Raw genomic sequence first — 19,848 nt, forward strand, 5'->3', positions numbered from 1 at the left:
CTACATCAAAAACAGAAAACACCTTTCCCTACGCAAGCCATTATGTTACTAATGATATGACTGAGAGTGACTGGTAGATATTGTTTGACATCTTGGCTGGATAGATGAATGGACCTAATTGTTGTGTTGATTCAGTGTTTTATTAACATAATCCATCATGATTATTTGACGCTGACCATAGTGGTTTGGTCAGCTGGGCACTGTTTCAAACCCTGATCAGTCTATGTGTGTGTTTGACAGTGTGTGTGTGTGTGTTATTGTTTATTGTTCAACAGCTAATGCCTTAATCATTATATGCATTACTCATTTAATAGAGTGGAATATTTTTCTAAGAGAGATTGTCTCATTCTATACATCCCAGCTGGTTTGTCACTCTGTCCTGAGTGTAGGGGCTGTGAACATAGAGTAGAGTCCATGTGAGCTGTATATATGTTGGCAGCTGTGCATGTGTCTACTCACAGTCTTGCATAGTGTGTGTGTGCGTGTGCACGTTCTTGTGTGTTTATAGCCTATATGTAGGCATGCTTTCGTGAGTATGTGTGTTCCATTAGAGTGTATGCAGAGTGTGTGTGGCAGTTTGGCGCGGACCAAGCTCACACTGTCCTTTTGAAAGGGAAACATGGTTCTGATAGACTAATGTGCTGGGGGATTTTCTGGCGCACAAATGAAAACAGTCTGGCATCTTGGCATGTGAGTGGAATAGCTACGGCATACCAGACAGTAAAATGGTGACATCAATAAGGGATTATAGCTTTCACCTGGATTCACCTGGCCAGTCTATGCTACAGAAAGAGCATGTAATGTTTTGTACACTCGGTGTATGTAAATGCTGAATTATGTAAATCTGTCTGGATGTGAACATCTGTCAATGTCTTGCCAAATGGATGTTTATAAATGTGATTAATACACACGACTCCATGCCAGCGACCTTTAACCTGAGTTTGACCTTTGAACGCTCTCTCTTCCTTCAGACCCTTGTCTGACGGTGATGCCACCATGCATGGGCGATGCAGACCGCTTCAGCCTGGAGGCCCTCCGGGTCATTCACAAACAGCTGGACGATGACAATGACGGGGGGATTGAGGTCAATGAGAGTGTAGAGGTGCGTAATACTAATACAGTATTAGTCTATGTAATGATCTGGTCATCTCTGTTACCTGGTCATTTCTGTTACCAAGTTGTTTGTGTCACCAAATCATGTGTGTTACTTGGTCATTTTTCAAGTCATCACTGTTACCAAGTCATTTCTGTTACCAAGTCCTTTCTGAACCATTGCCAAGTCATTTCTGTTACCTGGTCATTTCTGTTACAAAGTTATTTCTGTTTCTGTTAGTATTCTTTCGAGTAGGCATTCTTAAAGGTGGAATGCTTTGTGGCTTTTGGGTTGAATTGAACTGGGCCTTAGCCTCATAAACAACCCTATAAACTCATGGTAAAATGTTTACAAGCCATTAATCAGCTTAGGAGCTAGTGGGGAGATAGTGGAGAGAGAAAAAAGAGAGAATGAGAATATGGTAGGCCTTTTTCAGTGTGTTTGACAGTAAGACCTGACCTGCTCTGATCTGTACCCTATCATAATCAACGCCCCCTTAGTTTAAAGGCCCAATGCAGCCATTTTATATCAATATAAAATAATTTATTGGTTACAATTAAGTACCTTACTAGCTAGGTTTCTATCCATTTGGCGACACATTTTCATGTGAATATTCCCACTTTTACAGTGTTAGTTTCATCAGATGTTGTACAATATGATACAAAACACAGGAAAAAGTGAATTCTGACTGCACTCGGCCTTGGGTCAGATTCTCTCTCTGTGTGTGCGCCAGGAGTCATTTTTAACTCGTAGAGCTGCAGTGTGAGAAACTGTTATACCGTTGCCCTTGGCCCAGGGTGCGTCTCAGAAGAGCCGGGGGCCGGCTGTTTACGGGCCCGTTTAAGGCCCCTAAGTGCAGAGGTGTTTGGAGCTGGCCCCCGTCCGAGGACGTGTGTTTGTGTGTGTTTGTGTGTGTGTGTGTGTGTGTGTGTGTGTGTGTGTGTGTGTGTGTGTGTGTGTGTGTGTGTGTGTGTGTGTGTGTGTGTGTATATGTATATGTATGTATGTATGTATGTATGTATGTATGTATGTATGTATGTATGTGTGAGTGTGTGAGAGAGAATCAGAGTATGTGTGTACGTACATACGTATGTGTGTGTGTGTGCTTGCGAGTATATGTACACATACATCTATTGTGTGTGTGTGTGTGTGTGTGTACACATTTGTGTTTGTGTGTCCATGCATGTGTGTGACGGGGGATGACGGAGCAAGATTCTGCCCTTCGACCTTATAAGGGCAAAGAGAAGCTGCGAAAAAAAAAAAAAGGTTGTTCTTTGCGGCGGGGGTCACCAGAATGATTTAGGAGCTCTTCTCTTCTGGAGTGCAAGAAGGCAAAGCGTTGCCCATTTTGCCAAGCCTTGAGCTGTTCTCAGATCAGATTTGAAGCCCTTAAGAGTACTGTTGGAGCTGATCCTAGATCAGTACCCAGGGGAAACTTGACCCTGGAGTATGTGACTATTCACCGGGACATTGTTGCATATTGGATTTACACGCTCAGACCCACGTGACTGTCCCTGCTCTTTTCTCTTATATCATGCTGTATCAATAGCAGAACAGTCTTTGAAAGTTCACACAATTATATAGACCTTTCCCAGAACTTGTTTGTCAAAATGTGTTTGCTTCTTTCATTATTGAAGAAATGATTAAATGCCTTTTGGGGATTTTGTCAGGAAAGTGTTACATTTTTTAATGGACGAAGTTTGACTGACTTTATGTTTTTGATTAAATTGAGTCTGTTTTTAATTAATAGCCCAAGCAGTGTGACGAGAATAGTCCATGTGTGACCTCAGAGTTAAACTCCTTTATGACTCATTGGTTACTGTCATGACTGTAACCTCCATCCCTCTTCCTGGCAGTGGTGAGGTAACAGGGTTGACAATGACAGTGATGGGGGTGACGGTGCTGTGGATAGTGGCAGGTGAGGTGATGAGGGTTGGGGAAAGGTCAATTTGGGGACGTCCTCACCCCCTGTAACCAACATCTGGCCCAGAAAACCTTACAAACCCCAAAACCCCCTCACCTCCCAACACCAACCCCCCACAATGTGACAGTGACACCACCAGCATTTCCTCTCTACACACACACACACACACTTTGCCCACCTCGGAATCTCCCCCCCCACTCCCCAACACCTGAGACGCTGGTCCTGGAGGTCATCGTAATGTTATATCACTGAGTAATATTCAGTTTTTCATAACGTGCATTTCTGAGATTCTTTGACCATTCCAGTACATAAAGATGACGAGTGGCCATGTTGTCACATAGAGAGAAAGGGGAGAGATATACGGTGACAATATCACCAGTGGCAGTAGTGAGAAGGTTATAGTATAGGGCTACTGTCTACGATTGCCTGTTTGACTGAGGAAGAGTTGGGCCTCAGTCAGCAAAGTTGTATTCAGGTAGATTCACAATTTTATTGACTTGGATTATTTATATAATTATGCGTGCTCTCTCAGACACAAACACACACACATGCGCACGCACACACATGCACACACAAGGGCATAATTTATTGAAAGACAGCTTGGCGAGATGCTGACTTGTGGCATTGGTCACAACTAGAGGATCCATGGCTAGATATTCAGACCTCCTAAAAACACACACACACACCGCTAACACACTAGCCCCCCACCCCCCACCCCCCACCCCCTGTCCCACCCAGCCCTTCAACACACACTCAGACGGGGTCTAAAAAGCCCCCCCCTCTTTGTCGCCTTCAAGGTGTTTTGGAAAGTAACTCACTCATTTCACCTTGGTACTATATAATAAGAAACCAAGTTGCTATGCTGTGGTGTCTGTAAAACTTAATAAACAGACAAGGTTTTAAGAAGAGTATAACATAACTATATAAAACAAAAATACATTTTTAATGATCAGAATATACATGTTTTTGATTAGCACGGCATGTCTTCAGTTCTTCAGTGGGGTTTACACCTTGGTGGATTAGAATATGGAGAGAAGGAGGGGAGGCAGAGGGGTTTAGTGGTGTGCTGAGGCCTGTTGCAGAGGTGAGGTCGGTCGGACGCCAGGAACGGCAGCTGCGCTGCACTCATTGGCTGTGGCTCTTCTATCTGCTAAGGAGACACTTTACAAGATCAGGTTCCATCTCTTTGAAATAGCAAGAACAGAATTCACGTCACACAGAAAGGGGTGTGTGTGCATGCCTGAGAAGAGAGAGTTGCAGTACTCGATTAGCCCTTGATGGGTCACAGTTGACATCTTGAGAAAACACAGGTGTGTGCGTACGTGTCTTTATATGAACACAGATGTCTTGAGGAGAGCAGAGCAGGCCCTATCTATAGAAAAGTGAAAGCCTTGAAAGGTTCTAGAAGGTTGACAGTGTTTAAGTTTCCCAGTAGATTGGCTGCTGGTGGAGAGAGAGAAGCGCTCCCCGACCCAAAGACAGTCCAAATATTTTACCCCCATCACTTGGAATCAGATCCGAAGGTCCAGGCAATGTCTTCTTTGAGACCACTGCTGATCTCTGTGTGTGTGCGCGCGCATGTGTATGCAATGCGTGCTAGTGTGTGTGTTTGTGTGTGTAAGCCCATTTCCCTCCATTATCTGGAGATGTCTGAACACAAGTAGTTGAACACAAGACACAGATAGTCAGTGACCCATCCAAGCAAACCAAATATATATATTATTTTGCACAATGTCTTCAATCATATCTTAATGAATTAATCTATTATTTCAAAACCCATTTACTACCCTACGGCGTTTTCAGTTATAATTCTGAATGACTTGGTCAAGAGCAATATTAAGATATTGGCAAACTTTTCAATTTACAGACATGATTGAGTTTATGATCATTGGTTGTCTTCTGTCATGGTGACTGACAGACTGAACAACATAGACTGAGACAAAAACAGAGGAAGAAAGAGACAGAAAGAGGGGGTCTGCGATCATAAAACAGATGGAGTTTGAGGGAGGGAGGGAGGGAGGGAAAGAGATGAAGAAAGAGAGAGATGGATGGATAGAGACAAAAAGAGAGAGTGAGATGGATGGAGCGAGAGATGGATAGAGACAGACAGATGAAGAGAAAGACGGTTGTATAAGAAGGTTCAGTAGATACTGTATCAGTAGTGAGTTACAGTAAGTTGTTAGAAAGGGCAGGAGAGGCTCATGGGAAGACTCATTTGACCCATCTGGAATCTACCTCCGATAACAAGCCCTTTGTTTACGGTATACTGTGTGTGCGTGTGTGCGTGTGTGCGTGTGTATTATCCTCCTGTCCGTGTGAGATGATAATGTCCTGGTCATATGTCAGGTGACTTAGCTACCAAATTACTTATTTTCAAAAATGCCAATTGGATAACATCAATAGCAAACAAACGGAAGTTGTGCAATTTGTCAATGTGTTTGTTAACAAATAAACGTCCACTTATGACATTTATCAATGTGTTTGCGAGGAAAAACACTTCAACTGAACTGGATCAATAATATTGTTTGTTCTAGCTCAGACACACCGGTAGGATTGTCAAATGTTTGCCTGCCGACTGTACTTATCACCTCTGAACACAGTGTCATGACGTGACTTAACATTAATCTGATGACTTATTTCTCTAATTAACTAACTATGTTTAATTGTTACCCGATTAAATTAATCATGTAATAATTAACTCATTAGGATTTGGGGCACCACAGGATAATTTGTTTAACAAGTTACCATCTCCCGAATTAACTCCAGAAGATATATAGATATCTCTTACGTCAATAACAGTCACTTAGTCATTACCTCATAACAAATCATTCTGAACGTCGCATAGTCCTTGCATACGCACAAACCCCAGCCTTACTGATCATTCCGTACCACACAAATTGGTTTAATTATTTATTTACTAAGTAACTAAATGATTACACAGGATACACACACACACACATGCACGGGTTAGTTAGGTTATTGATTAGAAACTTAATACAATGGAAACAGGTCCCTAGTGGACTAACACATGACTGCTTGTTCACCGAAAGATGGAGGAGTAAAAAGAGAGAAAGAGAACCACAACACTACGCTCACGGTAATCATAATAATTTGCACCCTAACCGCCGCCTATTTGGAGAAGAAGTCATGGATGTATTTACGTGTCTGAATGTCTTCCTTCGTCATTTTATCTCTGTACAAAAGTGGTCAGATGACGCAGATGCTAAGCTACAGGGCTGTTTTGCTAGCACAAACTGGAATATGTTCCGGGATTCTTCAGATAGCATTGAGGAGTACACCACATCAGTCACTGGCTTCATCAATAAGTGCATCGACATCGTCCCCACAGTGACCGTACGTACATACCCCAACCAGAAGCCATGGATTACAGGCAACATCCGCACTGAGCTAAAGGCTAGAGCTGCCGCTTTCAAGGAGCGGGACTCTAACCCGGACGCTTATAAGAAATCCCGCTATGCCCTCCAACGAACCATCAAACAGGCAAAGAGTCAATACAGGACTAAGATTGAATCGTACTACACTGGCTCTGACGCTCGTCAGATGTGGCAGGGCTTGAAAACTATTACAGACTACAAAGGGAAGCACAGCCGCGAGCTGCCCAGTGACACAAGCCTACCAGACGAGCTAAATCACTCGCTTCGAGGCAAGCAACACTGAAGCATGCATGAGAGCACCAGCTATTCCGGATGACTATGTGATCACGCTCTCCGTAGCCGATGTGAGTAAGACTTTTAAGCAGGTCAACATTCACAAGGCCGCAAGGCCAGATGGATTACCAGGGCGTGTACTCCGAGAATGTGCTGACCAAACTGGCAAGTGTCTTCGCTGACATTTTCAACATGTCCCTGACTGAGTCTGTAATACCAACATGTTTCAAGCAGACCACCATAGTCCCTGTGCCCAAGGACTCTAAGGTAACCTGCCTAAATGACTACCGACCCATAGCACTCACGTCTGTAGCCATGAAGTGCTTTGAAAGGCTGGTCATGGCTCACATCAACACCATTATCCCAGAAACCCTAGACCCACTCCAATTTGCATACCGCCCCAACAGATCCACAGATGATGCAGTCTCTATTGCACTCCACACTGCCCTTTCCCACCTGGACAAGAGGAACACCTACGTGAGAATGCTATTCATTGACTACAGCTCAGCGTTCAACACCATAGTGCCCTCAAAGCTCATCACTAAGCTAAGGATCCTGGGACTAAACACCTCCCTCTGCAACTGGATCCTGGACTTCCTGACGGGCTGCCCCCAGGTGGTAAGGGTAGGTAACAACACATCTGCCACGCTGATCCTCAACACGGGGGCCCCTCAGGGGTGTGTGCTCAGTCCCCTCCTGTACTCCCTGTTCACCCATGACTGCATGGCCAGGTATGACTCAAACACCATCATTAAGTTTGCCGACGACACAACAGTGGTAGGCCTGATCACCGACAATGATGAGACAGCCTATAGGGAGGAGGTCAGAGACCTGGCCGTGTGGTGCCAGGATAACAACCTCTCCCTCAACGTGATCAAGACAAAGGAGATGATTGTCGACTACAGGGGGAAAAAAAAGGACTGAGCACGCCCCCATTCTCATCGACGGGGCTGTAGTGGAACAGGTTGAGAGCTTCAAGTTCCTTGGTGTCCACATCACCAACAAACTATCATGGTCCAAACACACCAAGACAGTCGTGAAGAGCGCACGACAAAGCCTATTCCCCCTCAGGAGACTGAAAACATTTGGCATGGGTCCTCAGATCCTCAAAAAGTTATACAGCTGCACCATCGAGAGCATCCTGACTGGTTGCGTCACCGCCTGGTATGGTAACTGCTCGGCCTCCGACCGCAAGGCACTACAGAGGGTAGTGCGTACGGCCCAGTACATCACTGGGGCCAAGCTTCCTGCCATCCAGGACCTCTATACCAGGCGGTATCAAATGAAGGCCCTCAAAATTGTCAAAGACTCCAGCCACCCTAGTCATAGACTGTTCTCTCTGCTACCGCATGGCAAGCGGTACTGGAGCACCAAGTCTAGGTCCAAAAGGCTTCTCAACAGCTTCTACCCCCAATCCATAAGACTCCTGAACAGCTAATCATGGCTACTCAGACTATTTGCACTGCCCCCCCACCCCATCTTTTTACGCTGCTGCTACTCTGTTAATTATTTATGCATAGTCACTTTAACTCTACCCACATGTACATATTACCTCAACTACCTCAACTACCTCTACTAGCCGGTGCCCCCGCACATTGACTCTGCACCGGTACCCCCCTGTATATAGCCTCCCTACTGTTATTTTATTTTACTTCTGCTCTTTTTTTTCTCAACACTTTTTTGTTGTTGTTGTTTTATTTTACTTTTTATTAAAAAATAAATGCATTGTTGGTTAAGGGCTGTAAGTAAGCATTTAACGGTAATGTCTATACCTGTTGTATTCGGCGCATGTGGCAAATACAATTTGATTTGATTTGTGGCGGGCCGGGTGCCTGCAGGCTGACCTCGGTCGTCAGTTGAACGGTGTTTCCTCCGACACATTGGTGCGGCTGGCTTCCGGGTTAAGCGGGCGGTGTTGAGAAGCGCGGTTTGGCGGGTTATGTTTCTGAGGACGCATGACTCGACCTTCGCCTCCCGAGCCCGTTGGGGAGTTGCAGCGATGAGACAAGATTGAAATTGGAGAGAAAAAGGGGGTAAAATATTATTTAAAATACAAAGGGCTGCACAACAAAGGGCAAAAAATCTAACTGATATTTGTACCAAATATTGTGATTTTACTTACGATTATATATCAAAACACTTGGGTAAACTGTTGGGATCATAGTAATAGAATGATCATTCTAATTTTATGGTTGGAATACAGATGGCATTTGGAATGCAGTTTTTTTTGGCATGACAACGAATGAAAAAGTAATGGAGATGATGGTTGTGACACAGTAGGAACCAAAGTTTGTAGAACCCTTTTGGGTTCCATAGAACCCTCTGTAGAAACATGAATACTTTCTTTCTCTCAGCAGGTAGCTTAGTGGTTAAGAGCGTTGTGCCAGTAACCGAAAGGTCGCTGGTTCTAATCCCCGAGCCGACTAGGTGAAAAATCTGTCGATGTGCCCTTGAGCAAGGCACTTAACCCTAATTGCTCCTGTAAGTCGCTCTGGATAAGAGCGTCTGCTAAATGACAAAAATGTAAAAATGTAAATGTAAATATTGCCTTCCAGTAACTTATCGCAAGACCACAAGATATAACAGCAATTAATACTATAGACAGTCCAACCCACATAACCCACACAGAGAACCACATTGAGCTATTCCTTCAAGATAACCTTTATGGTTTATAGCCACATCATTTAGCCTATCTCTAGCCTTTATATCCTTTGTTTATGGTTGATTGGCCTATAACTGGCCAATGCAAAAACGTATGTCAACATTTCTGTTTATTTTGGATGTGTGTCATATGTTGGTGGTGATTATCACTATATGCAATTCCCCACCGCCTTACTGCATTCAATTAGTTTCATAGTTGCTACAATGACTCAGTATTTCTAGGATCACTTGTAGCAGGCCTGTCTCTATTCATTCATATCAGACCGGTCACTCTGTGAACTGATTCTAGATCTGCTGTGTCTTGCAGCAATAGACCTGTCTTTATTCATTCAAACCAGACCCTGTGTGTTCCCTCCCTCCCTCTCCTAAAAAGGAAGAAAAGAGTGAATGTGTGTTGTGGAGTTTGCCCTGTGGGCTGTGACTGGGTCCAGACTTCTCAAACATCATTGTCACAACAATACCTGTAGCCTGACCATAGAAAGACAACGACTAGATCTAACATTACACTGAAAGTCATGTCTGGTGTTGTTCAGGGTTCTCTGCAATGTCATACAGTGAGGGAAAAAAGTATTTGATCCCCTGCTGATTTTGTACGTTTGCCAACTGACAAAGAAATGATCAGTCTATAATTCTAATGGTAGGTTTATTTTAACAGTGAGAGACAGAATAACAACAAAAATATCCAGAAAAACGCATGTCAAAAATTTAGATTTGCATTTTAATGAGGGAAATAAGTATTTGACCCCTCTGCAAAACATGACTTAGTACTTGGTGGCAAAACCCTTGTTGGCAATCACAGAGGTCAGACGTTTCTAGTAGTTGGCCACCAGGTTTGCACACATCTCAGGAGGGATTTTGTCCCACTCCTCTTTGCAAATCTTCTCCAAGTCATTAAGGTTTCGAGGCTGACGTTTGGCAACTCGAACCTTCAGCTCCCTCCACGGATTTTCTATGGGATTAAGGCCTGGAGACTGGCTAGGCCACTCCAGGACCTTAATGTGCTTCTTCTTGAGCCACTCCTTTGTTGCCTTGGCCGTGTGTTTTGGGTCATTGTCATGCTGGAATACCCATCCACGACCCATTTTCAATGCCCTGGCTGAGGGAAGGAGGTTCTCACCCAAGATTTGACGGTACAAGGCCCCGTCCATCGTCCCTTTGATGCGGTGAAGTTGTCATGTCCCCTTAGCAGAAAAACACCCCCAAAGCATAATGTTTCCACCTCCATGTTTGACGGTGGGGATGGTGTTCTTGGGGTCATAGCATTCCTCCTCCTCCAAACACGGCGAGTTGAGTTGATGCCAAAGAGCTTGATTTTGGTCTCATCTGACCACAACACTTTCACCCAGTTCTCCTCTGAATCATTCAGATGTTCATTGGCAAACTTCAGATGGGCCTGTATATGTGCTTTCTTGAGCAGGGGGACTTTGCGGGCGCTGCAGGATTTCAGTCCTTCACGGCGTAGTGTGTTACCAATTGTTTTCTTGGTGACTATGGTCCCAGCTGCCTTGAGATCATTGACAAGATCCTCCGTGTAGTTCTGGGCTGATTCCTCACCGTTCTCATGATTATTCTAACTCCACAAGGTGAGATTTTGCATGGAGCCCCAGGCCGAGGGAGATTGACAGTTATTTTGTGTTTCTTCCATTTGCGAATAATCGAACCAACTGTTGTCACCTTCTCACCAACCTGCTTGGCCATGGTCTTGTAGCCTTGTCTACAATCTTGTCCCTGACATCCTTGGAGAGCTCTTTGGTATTGGCCATGGTGGAGAGTTTGGAATCTGATTGATTGATTGCTTCTGTGGACAGGTGTCTTTTATACAGGTAACAAATTGAGATTAGGAGCACTCCCTTTAAGAGTGTGCTCCTAATCTCAGCTCGTTACCTGTATAAAAGACACCTGGGAGCCAGAAATCTTTCTGATTGAGAGGGGGTCAAATACTTATTTCCCTAATTAAAATGCAAATTAATTTATAGCATTTTTGACATGCGTTTTTCTGGATTTTTTTGTTGTTATTCTGTCTCTCACTGTTCAAATAAACCTACCATTAAAATGATAGACTGATCATTTCTTTGTCAGTGGGCAAACGTACAAAATCAGCTGGGGATCACATACTTTTTTCCCTCACTGTAACTCCCATCCTGCATTTAACTTAATTTAGTCGATGTTAACTGTGTCAATTTGATTGCAGTCTATAACAATACAATGCTATATATACACTGCATGGGATAACCGGTAATAATAACTAAATGTGTTTTTCTTCTTGCAGTTTATTAGAGAAGATATGAAGCAACAACAAACCAACAAACACAGTAACCTGCACAGAGAAGACCAACACATCACTGTGGAAGAGCTGTGGAAGGGATGGAAAGCCTCTGAAGGTAGGAGAGAGATGGAAGGACAGAAGGATGGAGGGAGGGTTAGAAAGAGGAAGGGAGGAGGCGAGAGAGGGAGGGAAGTAGGGATTGGGATACTGGAGGTAGGTAGGGAAGACAAATGTTAAATGGAAGGACATGGTGTAACTGACATTCTCTCTCTGTCTCTCTCATTTCAATTCGCTTTATTGGCATGATGAAACAATGTACATTTTGCCAAAGCGTACTTTGGAGATCCACAGTATTAACATAATTAGAATAATCAATATTGTCAAAGGGACAACAGTAACAACAATAATCAAGGGTCAAAATAACCATACATTGAACAATAACAATAACAATGGCATAGAGGACATGTGCAGGTTGGTTGGTCTGTCAGACACTGTCCCTCATTTGATGCAAGGCAGCAATATAGTGGGCTGCCAACCCACAGCTCTCTGCGTCCTCCCCCAACAGGACGGGTAGCCTATTCTCATCAGAGAGGTCTTTGAAATCTTGAATAAGGGTTTCAAATTTGGGGAATGACACTAATTGTTTTATATTTTTTACATTTTGTCCGGAAATGCAGCTCTCTCTCTCTCTCTCCCTCTCCCTCTCGCTCTCTCTCTGTAGTTCATAACTGGACGACGGAGGACACAGTCCAGTGGCTTAAGGAGTCGGTGGAGCTGCCTCAGTATGAGAGGAACTTCAGAGACTTCCGGATCAACGGAAACACTCTGCCTCGGTGAGCACTTTATCACACTACAAATAGAGTACACCTCAGTATACCCTCCAAATTGAGTTGAGGTTCGAGGAGAACACTAACATTTTGCCAAGGCAGAGATAAGTGGCCCAGATCGAGACGCACGAGTACAGCAGTGGACGCATAAATTCTACAAAGCCATTTACTTTCTCTTCATATTCTTATTATTTCTTATTGTTGTTGTATTGTCGAGAAGGAACCTGCAAGTAAGCATTTCGTTGGACGATGTATACCATTTGTATCCCGTACATACGACTAATAAAACTTGAAACTTGTAGTGGGCCTAATGACAATCGCAGAATGTCATAACACTTTTAGTTGTTTTGTAACAGATGTCTCTTTACATTCATCAAATTGTGGGTGCACAGTTATTTTGTGAGTGGACAAATGTGCACGGGTAGCCAACAGGAGTGCCTTTTAAAGTGATTGTTTGACAATCCGATGAAAACATCGACTGGTTGTGTTTATGCCACATGAAAAGGTAATACATGAAACAATTATAAAAGTTATATGCCAAATCTTTACTATGTCTACTAGGCCCATGGAGATCATACTAAATTAAGTGATTCTATATGTAATTCTATGATAAGAGCCACAAAACAAATGTGCACGCGCAATGCTACTCAGACCAACGCTGCTGACTGCTGGATATGTGAGGTAGTGCAGGTGGAATGGGAAAGAAACTAACAAACGTGACAGAGACACACGCACAAAGGCACGCTAAAACACATGCACGCACACACACACACACACCATATTCCCGCTTCGACTGACACAAAATCTCCCTACCCATGTAGTCACATTAGTGCAATTTAGTGTACTTACACCCCAGTTTTTATCATGACCCCGAACTTGAAACCACCTATTTAGATGTCATCAATATGAGTTAGAGAGGTTATATTAGAAGCTCTTTAGGAATGAGATTCACTGCTAGCTGGACGTATGTATAGAATGAGTACATGAAAAGAATAGAGTGGGAGGGGGGATAGAGGAGGGTGGAAGGGAGTTGAGGGGGATGGGAGGGGGGGCGTCTAGGGGGTCAGGGGTGTTGTGTTACCTCCCCGTACCTGCGGGCACTGACTCATGAAATGATGTCACAGCAGTGGATCAGGTGTCGTTGGCTGCCATGTTGTCTGATCCAGTTTAAGATGGTGGTGGTGACACGAGTACACAGGCACGTTCTGACACACACACACACACACACACACCAATGGCCATTTAACACATGATACGAGATACAGAAACACACACGTTTGCTTACTTGGACATGTATGTATGCATGGTTGAACAAGTTCTCAAACAAATAGAGTATAGTTCTTGTGAAAACATTCCCAACCCTCACCAATCCATTCTTTCTCTCTCTATTTCAGATTAGCGGCGAACGAACCGTCGTTTATGTCAGGTCAGCTAAAGATATTAGACCAGCGGCACAAACAGAAGCTAAATCTAAAAGCACTAGACGCTGTGCTCTTCGGCCCTCCCTTACGTAAGTATGTATGTGTGTCTGTTTGGCAACAGTATTTATCAAACATCAAGGAAATGATGAACAAGTGAATAGTTTATTTCCAAAATGCTATATCCACCAATGTTTCACGTGTTTTTTCATCGGAAATGATTGCTTATGGGTACCTTCATGTGTTTAAAATATTACTATTCTCAGATTTTTAATTCATAGATTTTAGATGTGTATGAAATCAGTTATTTTGCTAAATGCACTGGCTCGATTGCAATGAACAGGCAGAACTTAACCTGCTCCTGCAGGTTATTGCTGGATTTCTTAAAATGCTACAGACTGGAGATTATATGCACCTGCGGGCTAAACTAAGCTTGATTGCAACGAAAAACCCACAAGGTTAAACCAGCAGATCAGTTGATCTCTCGTTGTTACTGTGCCAAGTGATTATGATGCCAGACAACTGGTCTAGATTCTCTATTCCTGCCCCCGATGAAATGTTGACCTATCACGAACATTGGAAACCATAAGGCTGATGATGAATGTAAAAATACTTATTTGAGTATGAGAATATAGAAGTAGTAGGTCTATATTTCATTCAAATCTTTCACCTTGAATGGCAAATTAATATAATATGCCATTCTAAATAACTTTATAGACTACATTTTAATTTGATTAAAAAATATATACAGTTCCTTCAGAAGGTATTCATACCCCTTGACTTATTCTACATTTTGTTGTGTTACAGCCTGAATTCAAAATGGATTAAACATAATAATAATAATCTCACCCGTCTACACACAATACCCCATAATGACAAAGTAAAAATATGGTCTTAGAAATGTTTGCAAATGTATTGAAAATGAAATAGAAATATCTAATTTACATAAGTATTCACACCCCTGAGTCAAGGCATGCTAGAATCACCTTTGGCAGTGATTAAAGCTGTGAATCTTTCTGGGTAAGTCTTTAAGAGCTTTGCACACCTGGATTGTACAATATCTGCCCATTATTATTTTCAAAATTCTTCAAGCTCAATGGTCGACAACCATTTAAGTCTTGCCATCGATGTTCAAGCATATTTAAGTCAAAACTGTAACTAGGCCACTCAGGAACATTCACTGTCTTCTTGGTAAGCAACTCCTGTGTATATTTGGCCTTGTGTTTTAGGTTATTGTCCTGCTGAAAGGTGAATTAATCTCCCAGTGTCTGATGGAAAGCAGACTGAACCAGGTTTTCCTGTAGGATTTTGACTGTGCTTCGCTCCAAACATAACAATTGTATTCAGGACAGAAAGTGAATTGCTTTGGCATTTTTTTTTGCAGTATTACTTTAGTGCCTTTTTGAAAACAGAATGCATGTTTTGGAATATTTGTATTCTGTACAGGCTTCCTTCTTTTCAATCTGTCAATTAGGTTAGTGTTGTGGAGTAACTGCAATGTTGTTCAGCCCATCCTCAGTTATCTCCTATCACAGTCATTAAACTCTGTAACTGTTTTAAAGTCACCATTGGCCTCATGATGAAATCCCTGAGCGGTTTCCTTCCTCTCTGGCAACTGAATTAGTAAGGACGCCTGTATCTTTTTAGTGACTGGGTGTATTTAATACACCATCCAAAGTGTAATGAATAACTTCAACATGCTCAAATGGTTATTCAATGTCGGCATTGGAAAACGTCCCTGGTCTTTGTGGTTGAATCTGTGTTTGAAAATTCACTGCTTTGACTAAGGGACCTTACAGATAATTGTATGAGTGGGATACAGAGATTAGGTAGTCATTCAAAAATCATGTTAAACCCTATTATTTCACACAGAGTGAGTCCATGCAACTTATTATGTGACTTGTTAAGCAAATGTTTACTTCTGAACTTATTTAGGCTTGCCATAACAAAGGGGTTGAATACTAATTGACTCAAGATATTTCAGCTTTACATTTTCAATTAATTTGTAAACATTTCTAAAAACATAATTCCACTTTGACATTGTGGTATTGTGTGTAGGCCAGTGACAAGAAATCTAATTTTAAATTGAGGCTGTAACACAACCAAATGTGTAAAAAGTCAAGGTGTGTGAATACTTTCTGAAGGCACTGTATGTGTTTTCGTATGAATGTACTTACCCTATGCCGGTTTTCAATGTATTTGTCACCCAAAAAGAAGCACAAAGCCGAATAGTTACAATCGTTTCATTAGAACTACACACATGAACTACAAATCTTTCGACAACTTGCCGGTCTACAAAAACATTTTTTTGTGCATTTTCATAAAGAACTGGTTGGCAATGTTCAGTAGAAAAAAAAACCTGTGTAATCAAATATAATATACATCAAATGGCCAGTAACTAAGTCCTCAACTCGAGCAGGAATGCTCCAGCATGCTAACAACACTACAGGAAATGTAGTTCAAATTAGACATTTCTAACGTGTCTTACTTCTTGAGTGTCAAATATTTTGATAAAAGGCATCGGGTATGAGTAAATCAATACACAAATACGAATATAATTGTATGCATTCGGAAAGTATTCAGACAACCTTTTTCCACATTTTGTTACGTTACAGCCTTATCCTAAAATGGATTACATTATTTTCCTCATCAATCTACACATAATAACTCATAATGACAAAGCGAAAACAGGTTTTTAGAAATTTAGCAAATTTACAAAAAATTTAACAGAAATATCTTATTTACATACGTACTGTATGTAAATAAGATATTTCTGTAAATTTTTTTGTAAATTTGCTAAATTTCTAAAAACCTGTTTTCGCTTTGTCATTTAGAAATGTCCTTGTTTTCGAAAGAAAAACTATTTTTTTGTCCATTACAATAACATAAAATTGCTGATGCTCCAAATACTCAACAAGTCTCAAGAAGACCAGTTTTATTGCTTCTTTAATCAGCACAACAGTTTTCAGCTGTGCTAACATAATTGCAGAAGGGTTTTCTAAATGATCAATTAGCCTTTTAAAAATGATAAACTTGGATTAGCAAACACAACGTGCCATTGGAACACAGGACTGATGGTTCCTGATAATGGGCCTCTGTACGCCTATGTAGATATTCCATAAAAAAATCAGCCGTTTCCAGCTACAATAGCCATTTACAACATTAACAATGTCTACACTGTATTTCTGATCAATTTGATGTTATTTTAATGGACAAATTTTTTTGCTTTTCTTTCGAAAACAAGGACATTTCTAAGTGACCCCAAACTTTTGAACAGTAGTGTATTATACATTAATACGTTTTTAAAAAATGATGTAGCAACTTTCATGAATTTAACAATAATCTTGGAGCTCATTCAAAAGACCCGGGACATGGCCCTGGAAGTATGACGTAGGATGATGTACCTTGCACAGGGTATTTCCTCACTCACTCACTCTCCCCCCTCAGGTCCACAACACAACTGGATGAAGGACTTTGTGTTGATGGTATCTATAGTGATCGGGATAGGGGGCTGCTGGTTCGCCTACATCCAGAACAAGTCTTCCAAGGTGCACATGGGTCAGATGATGAAGGACTTGGAGAGCCTGCAGAGTGCTGAGCAGAGCCTCATGGACCTTCAGGGACGGTATGTAGCCTGATGCTGTTTATGAATGGTTTGTAAAAGGTGTTTAATTATGGTTTTTAGTTGGTTTACAATTGTTTTAAAGATGATTTACAAATGGCATACACAGGGTTTAGTTGTCTATTGGCTCTGATGTTGTATGTTTGGTGTATGGTATGAAGTCTGAAGAATTATTAATTAAGTTAAATTAATTTAACTTTAAGTGATCATGTTATATAATAGGTTCTAACCCTGTCTCTCTCTCTGTCTCTCTCTCAACCCCCTCCAGCCTCGAAAAGGCCCAGGAGGAGAACCGCACGGTGGCGGTGGAGAAGCAGAACCTGGAGCAGAAGATGAGGGATGAGATCAGTGGGGCCAAGAAGGAGTCGTACCGCCTCCGTGAGCTCCGCCAGGGGGCAGAATGTGAGCTCAGCCGCCTCAAATATGCTGAGGAGGAGCTGGTGCAGGTAGGAACCATGGAGAGTGTGTTGCACATCATTAAGGTAGAAAAACTACCAGTAATTTACCAAAGTTACCAGAATTGTCAGCAATTTTGGTAAGTAATATGTAATTTATGGAAACTTTGGTAATTTATACTTTAATTATTTTAAGTTTATTTTATTTTCATCATATAAAATATGTTTTTTTTCTTAATATTATATCTGTGTCCATATTTTCCATGAGTTTCTAGTGGATAGACCATATGGTTCACGAGCAAATAGAATAATTCATGAAAAAAGACTTGAATCAACAATGACATAATTTGCAATTAACTCCTCCAACTAATGACTTCTTCACAACTGCCACCAGTTTGGCCACAAAACATTTACAACAGAGACATATTGACATAGTCAAATAATTAAAAACAGAGTTTTTAACAAAGGTAGTTGATGCAAACTAGCCACTTGCAAAATGCACTCATTAAAAATAACCTCTGTGATCTCCATCTTGCTAGCTACGTGGGCAACAAGCGGATAGGGCAGTGACATAGCCAGTGACGTAGTTCCTCTATGCTAAACTGACGTTGTATCCGTACAAACATGTAAGCCGGAACATTGCTACAATGTGGGAGGCAACCCGTCTCTCTAGAGAGACTACTTATGTACAATACAGTACACTTTTATGCCATGTTTTAATATTATTCCATGCGTGTGCGACGCCTAAATGTGCCCCCCCTCCTGTCCCCAGGTGCGTATGGCCCTGAAGCGGGCGGAGAAGGAGATGCAGACAGAGTGGTCGGTGCCAGAGGCCCTACAGATGTGGCTACAACTCACCCACGAGGTGGAGGTCCAATACTACAACATCAAGAAACATAGCGCAGAGCTACAGCTCACTGTCGCTAAGGAAGAGGTAACTTCCTGGAGACCAAATGACATCACTTCCTAGGAGACAGTGTCAAGTTTAAGTAGGAGCAGGTTTAGGGTGATTTTGGGGATGTAATGGGTTGGTTCATTAGGTTTTGAATTTGTAAATAAGTTGAGTGTTACATTTTAAGGTGCAATATGGAAATAAGCCTTTTGCACTTGTGTAATTGAAAATGTCTGAAAACACGCACAGACACATGCACACAGAAACAAAATTAAAGCTTTATTCCCCAATTTTTTTGGGGGGATGATACAGCTAAATTACTTTTTAATTGCATTGTTTGTTTTTGCCTTTGTAACTTGCAGTGAGAATGACTCATCAGACAATTCCAGAAGTCAATTAACTGCGAAGCTGTGAAAGCACACACTGAGGCACAGCAATATGTTGCTCTCATTAAAGTAGATGTGGTCATATTTGACCTCTTGGCCAAATTTGAGGACTTATTGATAAAACTAGTCTCTGTAGGACACCGTATTGTACACTACATGGCCAAAGGTATGTGGACACCTGCTCGTCGAACATCTCATTCCAAAATCATGGGTATTAATATGGAGTTGGTACCCCCTTTGCTGTTATAACAGCCTCCACTCTTCTGGGAAGGCTTTCCGCTAGATGTTGGAACATTGCTGCGTGAACTTACTTCCATTCAGCAACAAGAGCATTAGTGTGGTCAGGCACTGATGTTGGGCGATTAGGTCTGGCTCGCAGTCAGCATACCAATTCATCCCAAAGGTGTTCGATGGTGTTGAGGTCAGGGCTCTGTGCAGGCCAGTCAAGTTCTGCCACACCGATCCCGACAAACCATTTCTGTATGGACCTCGCTTTGTGCACGGGGGCATTGTCATGCTGAAACAGGAAAGGGCCTTCCCCAAACTGTTGCCACAAAGTTGGAAGCACAGAATGGTCTAGAATGTCATTGAATACTGTAGCGTTAATATTTCCCTTCACTGGAACTAAGGGGCCTAGCCCGAACCATGAAAAACAGCCCCAGACCATTATTCCTCTTCCACCAAACTTTACAGTTG

The 19,848-nt window shown here is 42.1% G+C and overlaps 1 protein-coding gene across 1 annotated transcript in view; it reads left to right on the forward strand.

The window, feature by feature from the left end:
- The window catches only part of LOC311113111 (stromal interaction molecule 2-like), a gene marked incomplete at both ends in the record, with an annotated part of 99,253 nt that overhangs the window by 73,229 nt on the left and 6,176 nt on the right, over window positions 1-19,848 (forward strand). Inside the window, 7 exons of the mRNA XM_084156254.1 lie at window positions 972-1,102; window positions 11,616-11,727; window positions 12,334-12,445; window positions 13,834-13,949; window positions 17,305-17,482; window positions 17,748-17,925; window positions 18,647-18,808. Of these exons, the coding sequence (XP_084012380.1) occupies window positions 972-1,102; window positions 11,616-11,727; window positions 12,334-12,445; window positions 13,834-13,949; window positions 17,305-17,482; window positions 17,748-17,925; window positions 18,647-18,808 (989 nt within the window). The remainder of the gene's footprint in view (window positions 1-971; window positions 1,103-11,615; window positions 11,728-12,333; window positions 12,446-13,833; window positions 13,950-17,304; window positions 17,483-17,747; window positions 17,926-18,646; window positions 18,809-19,848) is intronic.

This window comes from Coregonus lavaretus, assembly GCF_964263955.1.
Source record: "Coregonus lavaretus genome assembly, chromosome: 39".
In the NCBI taxonomy this organism is placed as follows: Eukaryota; Metazoa; Chordata; class Actinopteri; order Salmoniformes; family Salmonidae; genus Coregonus; species Coregonus lavaretus.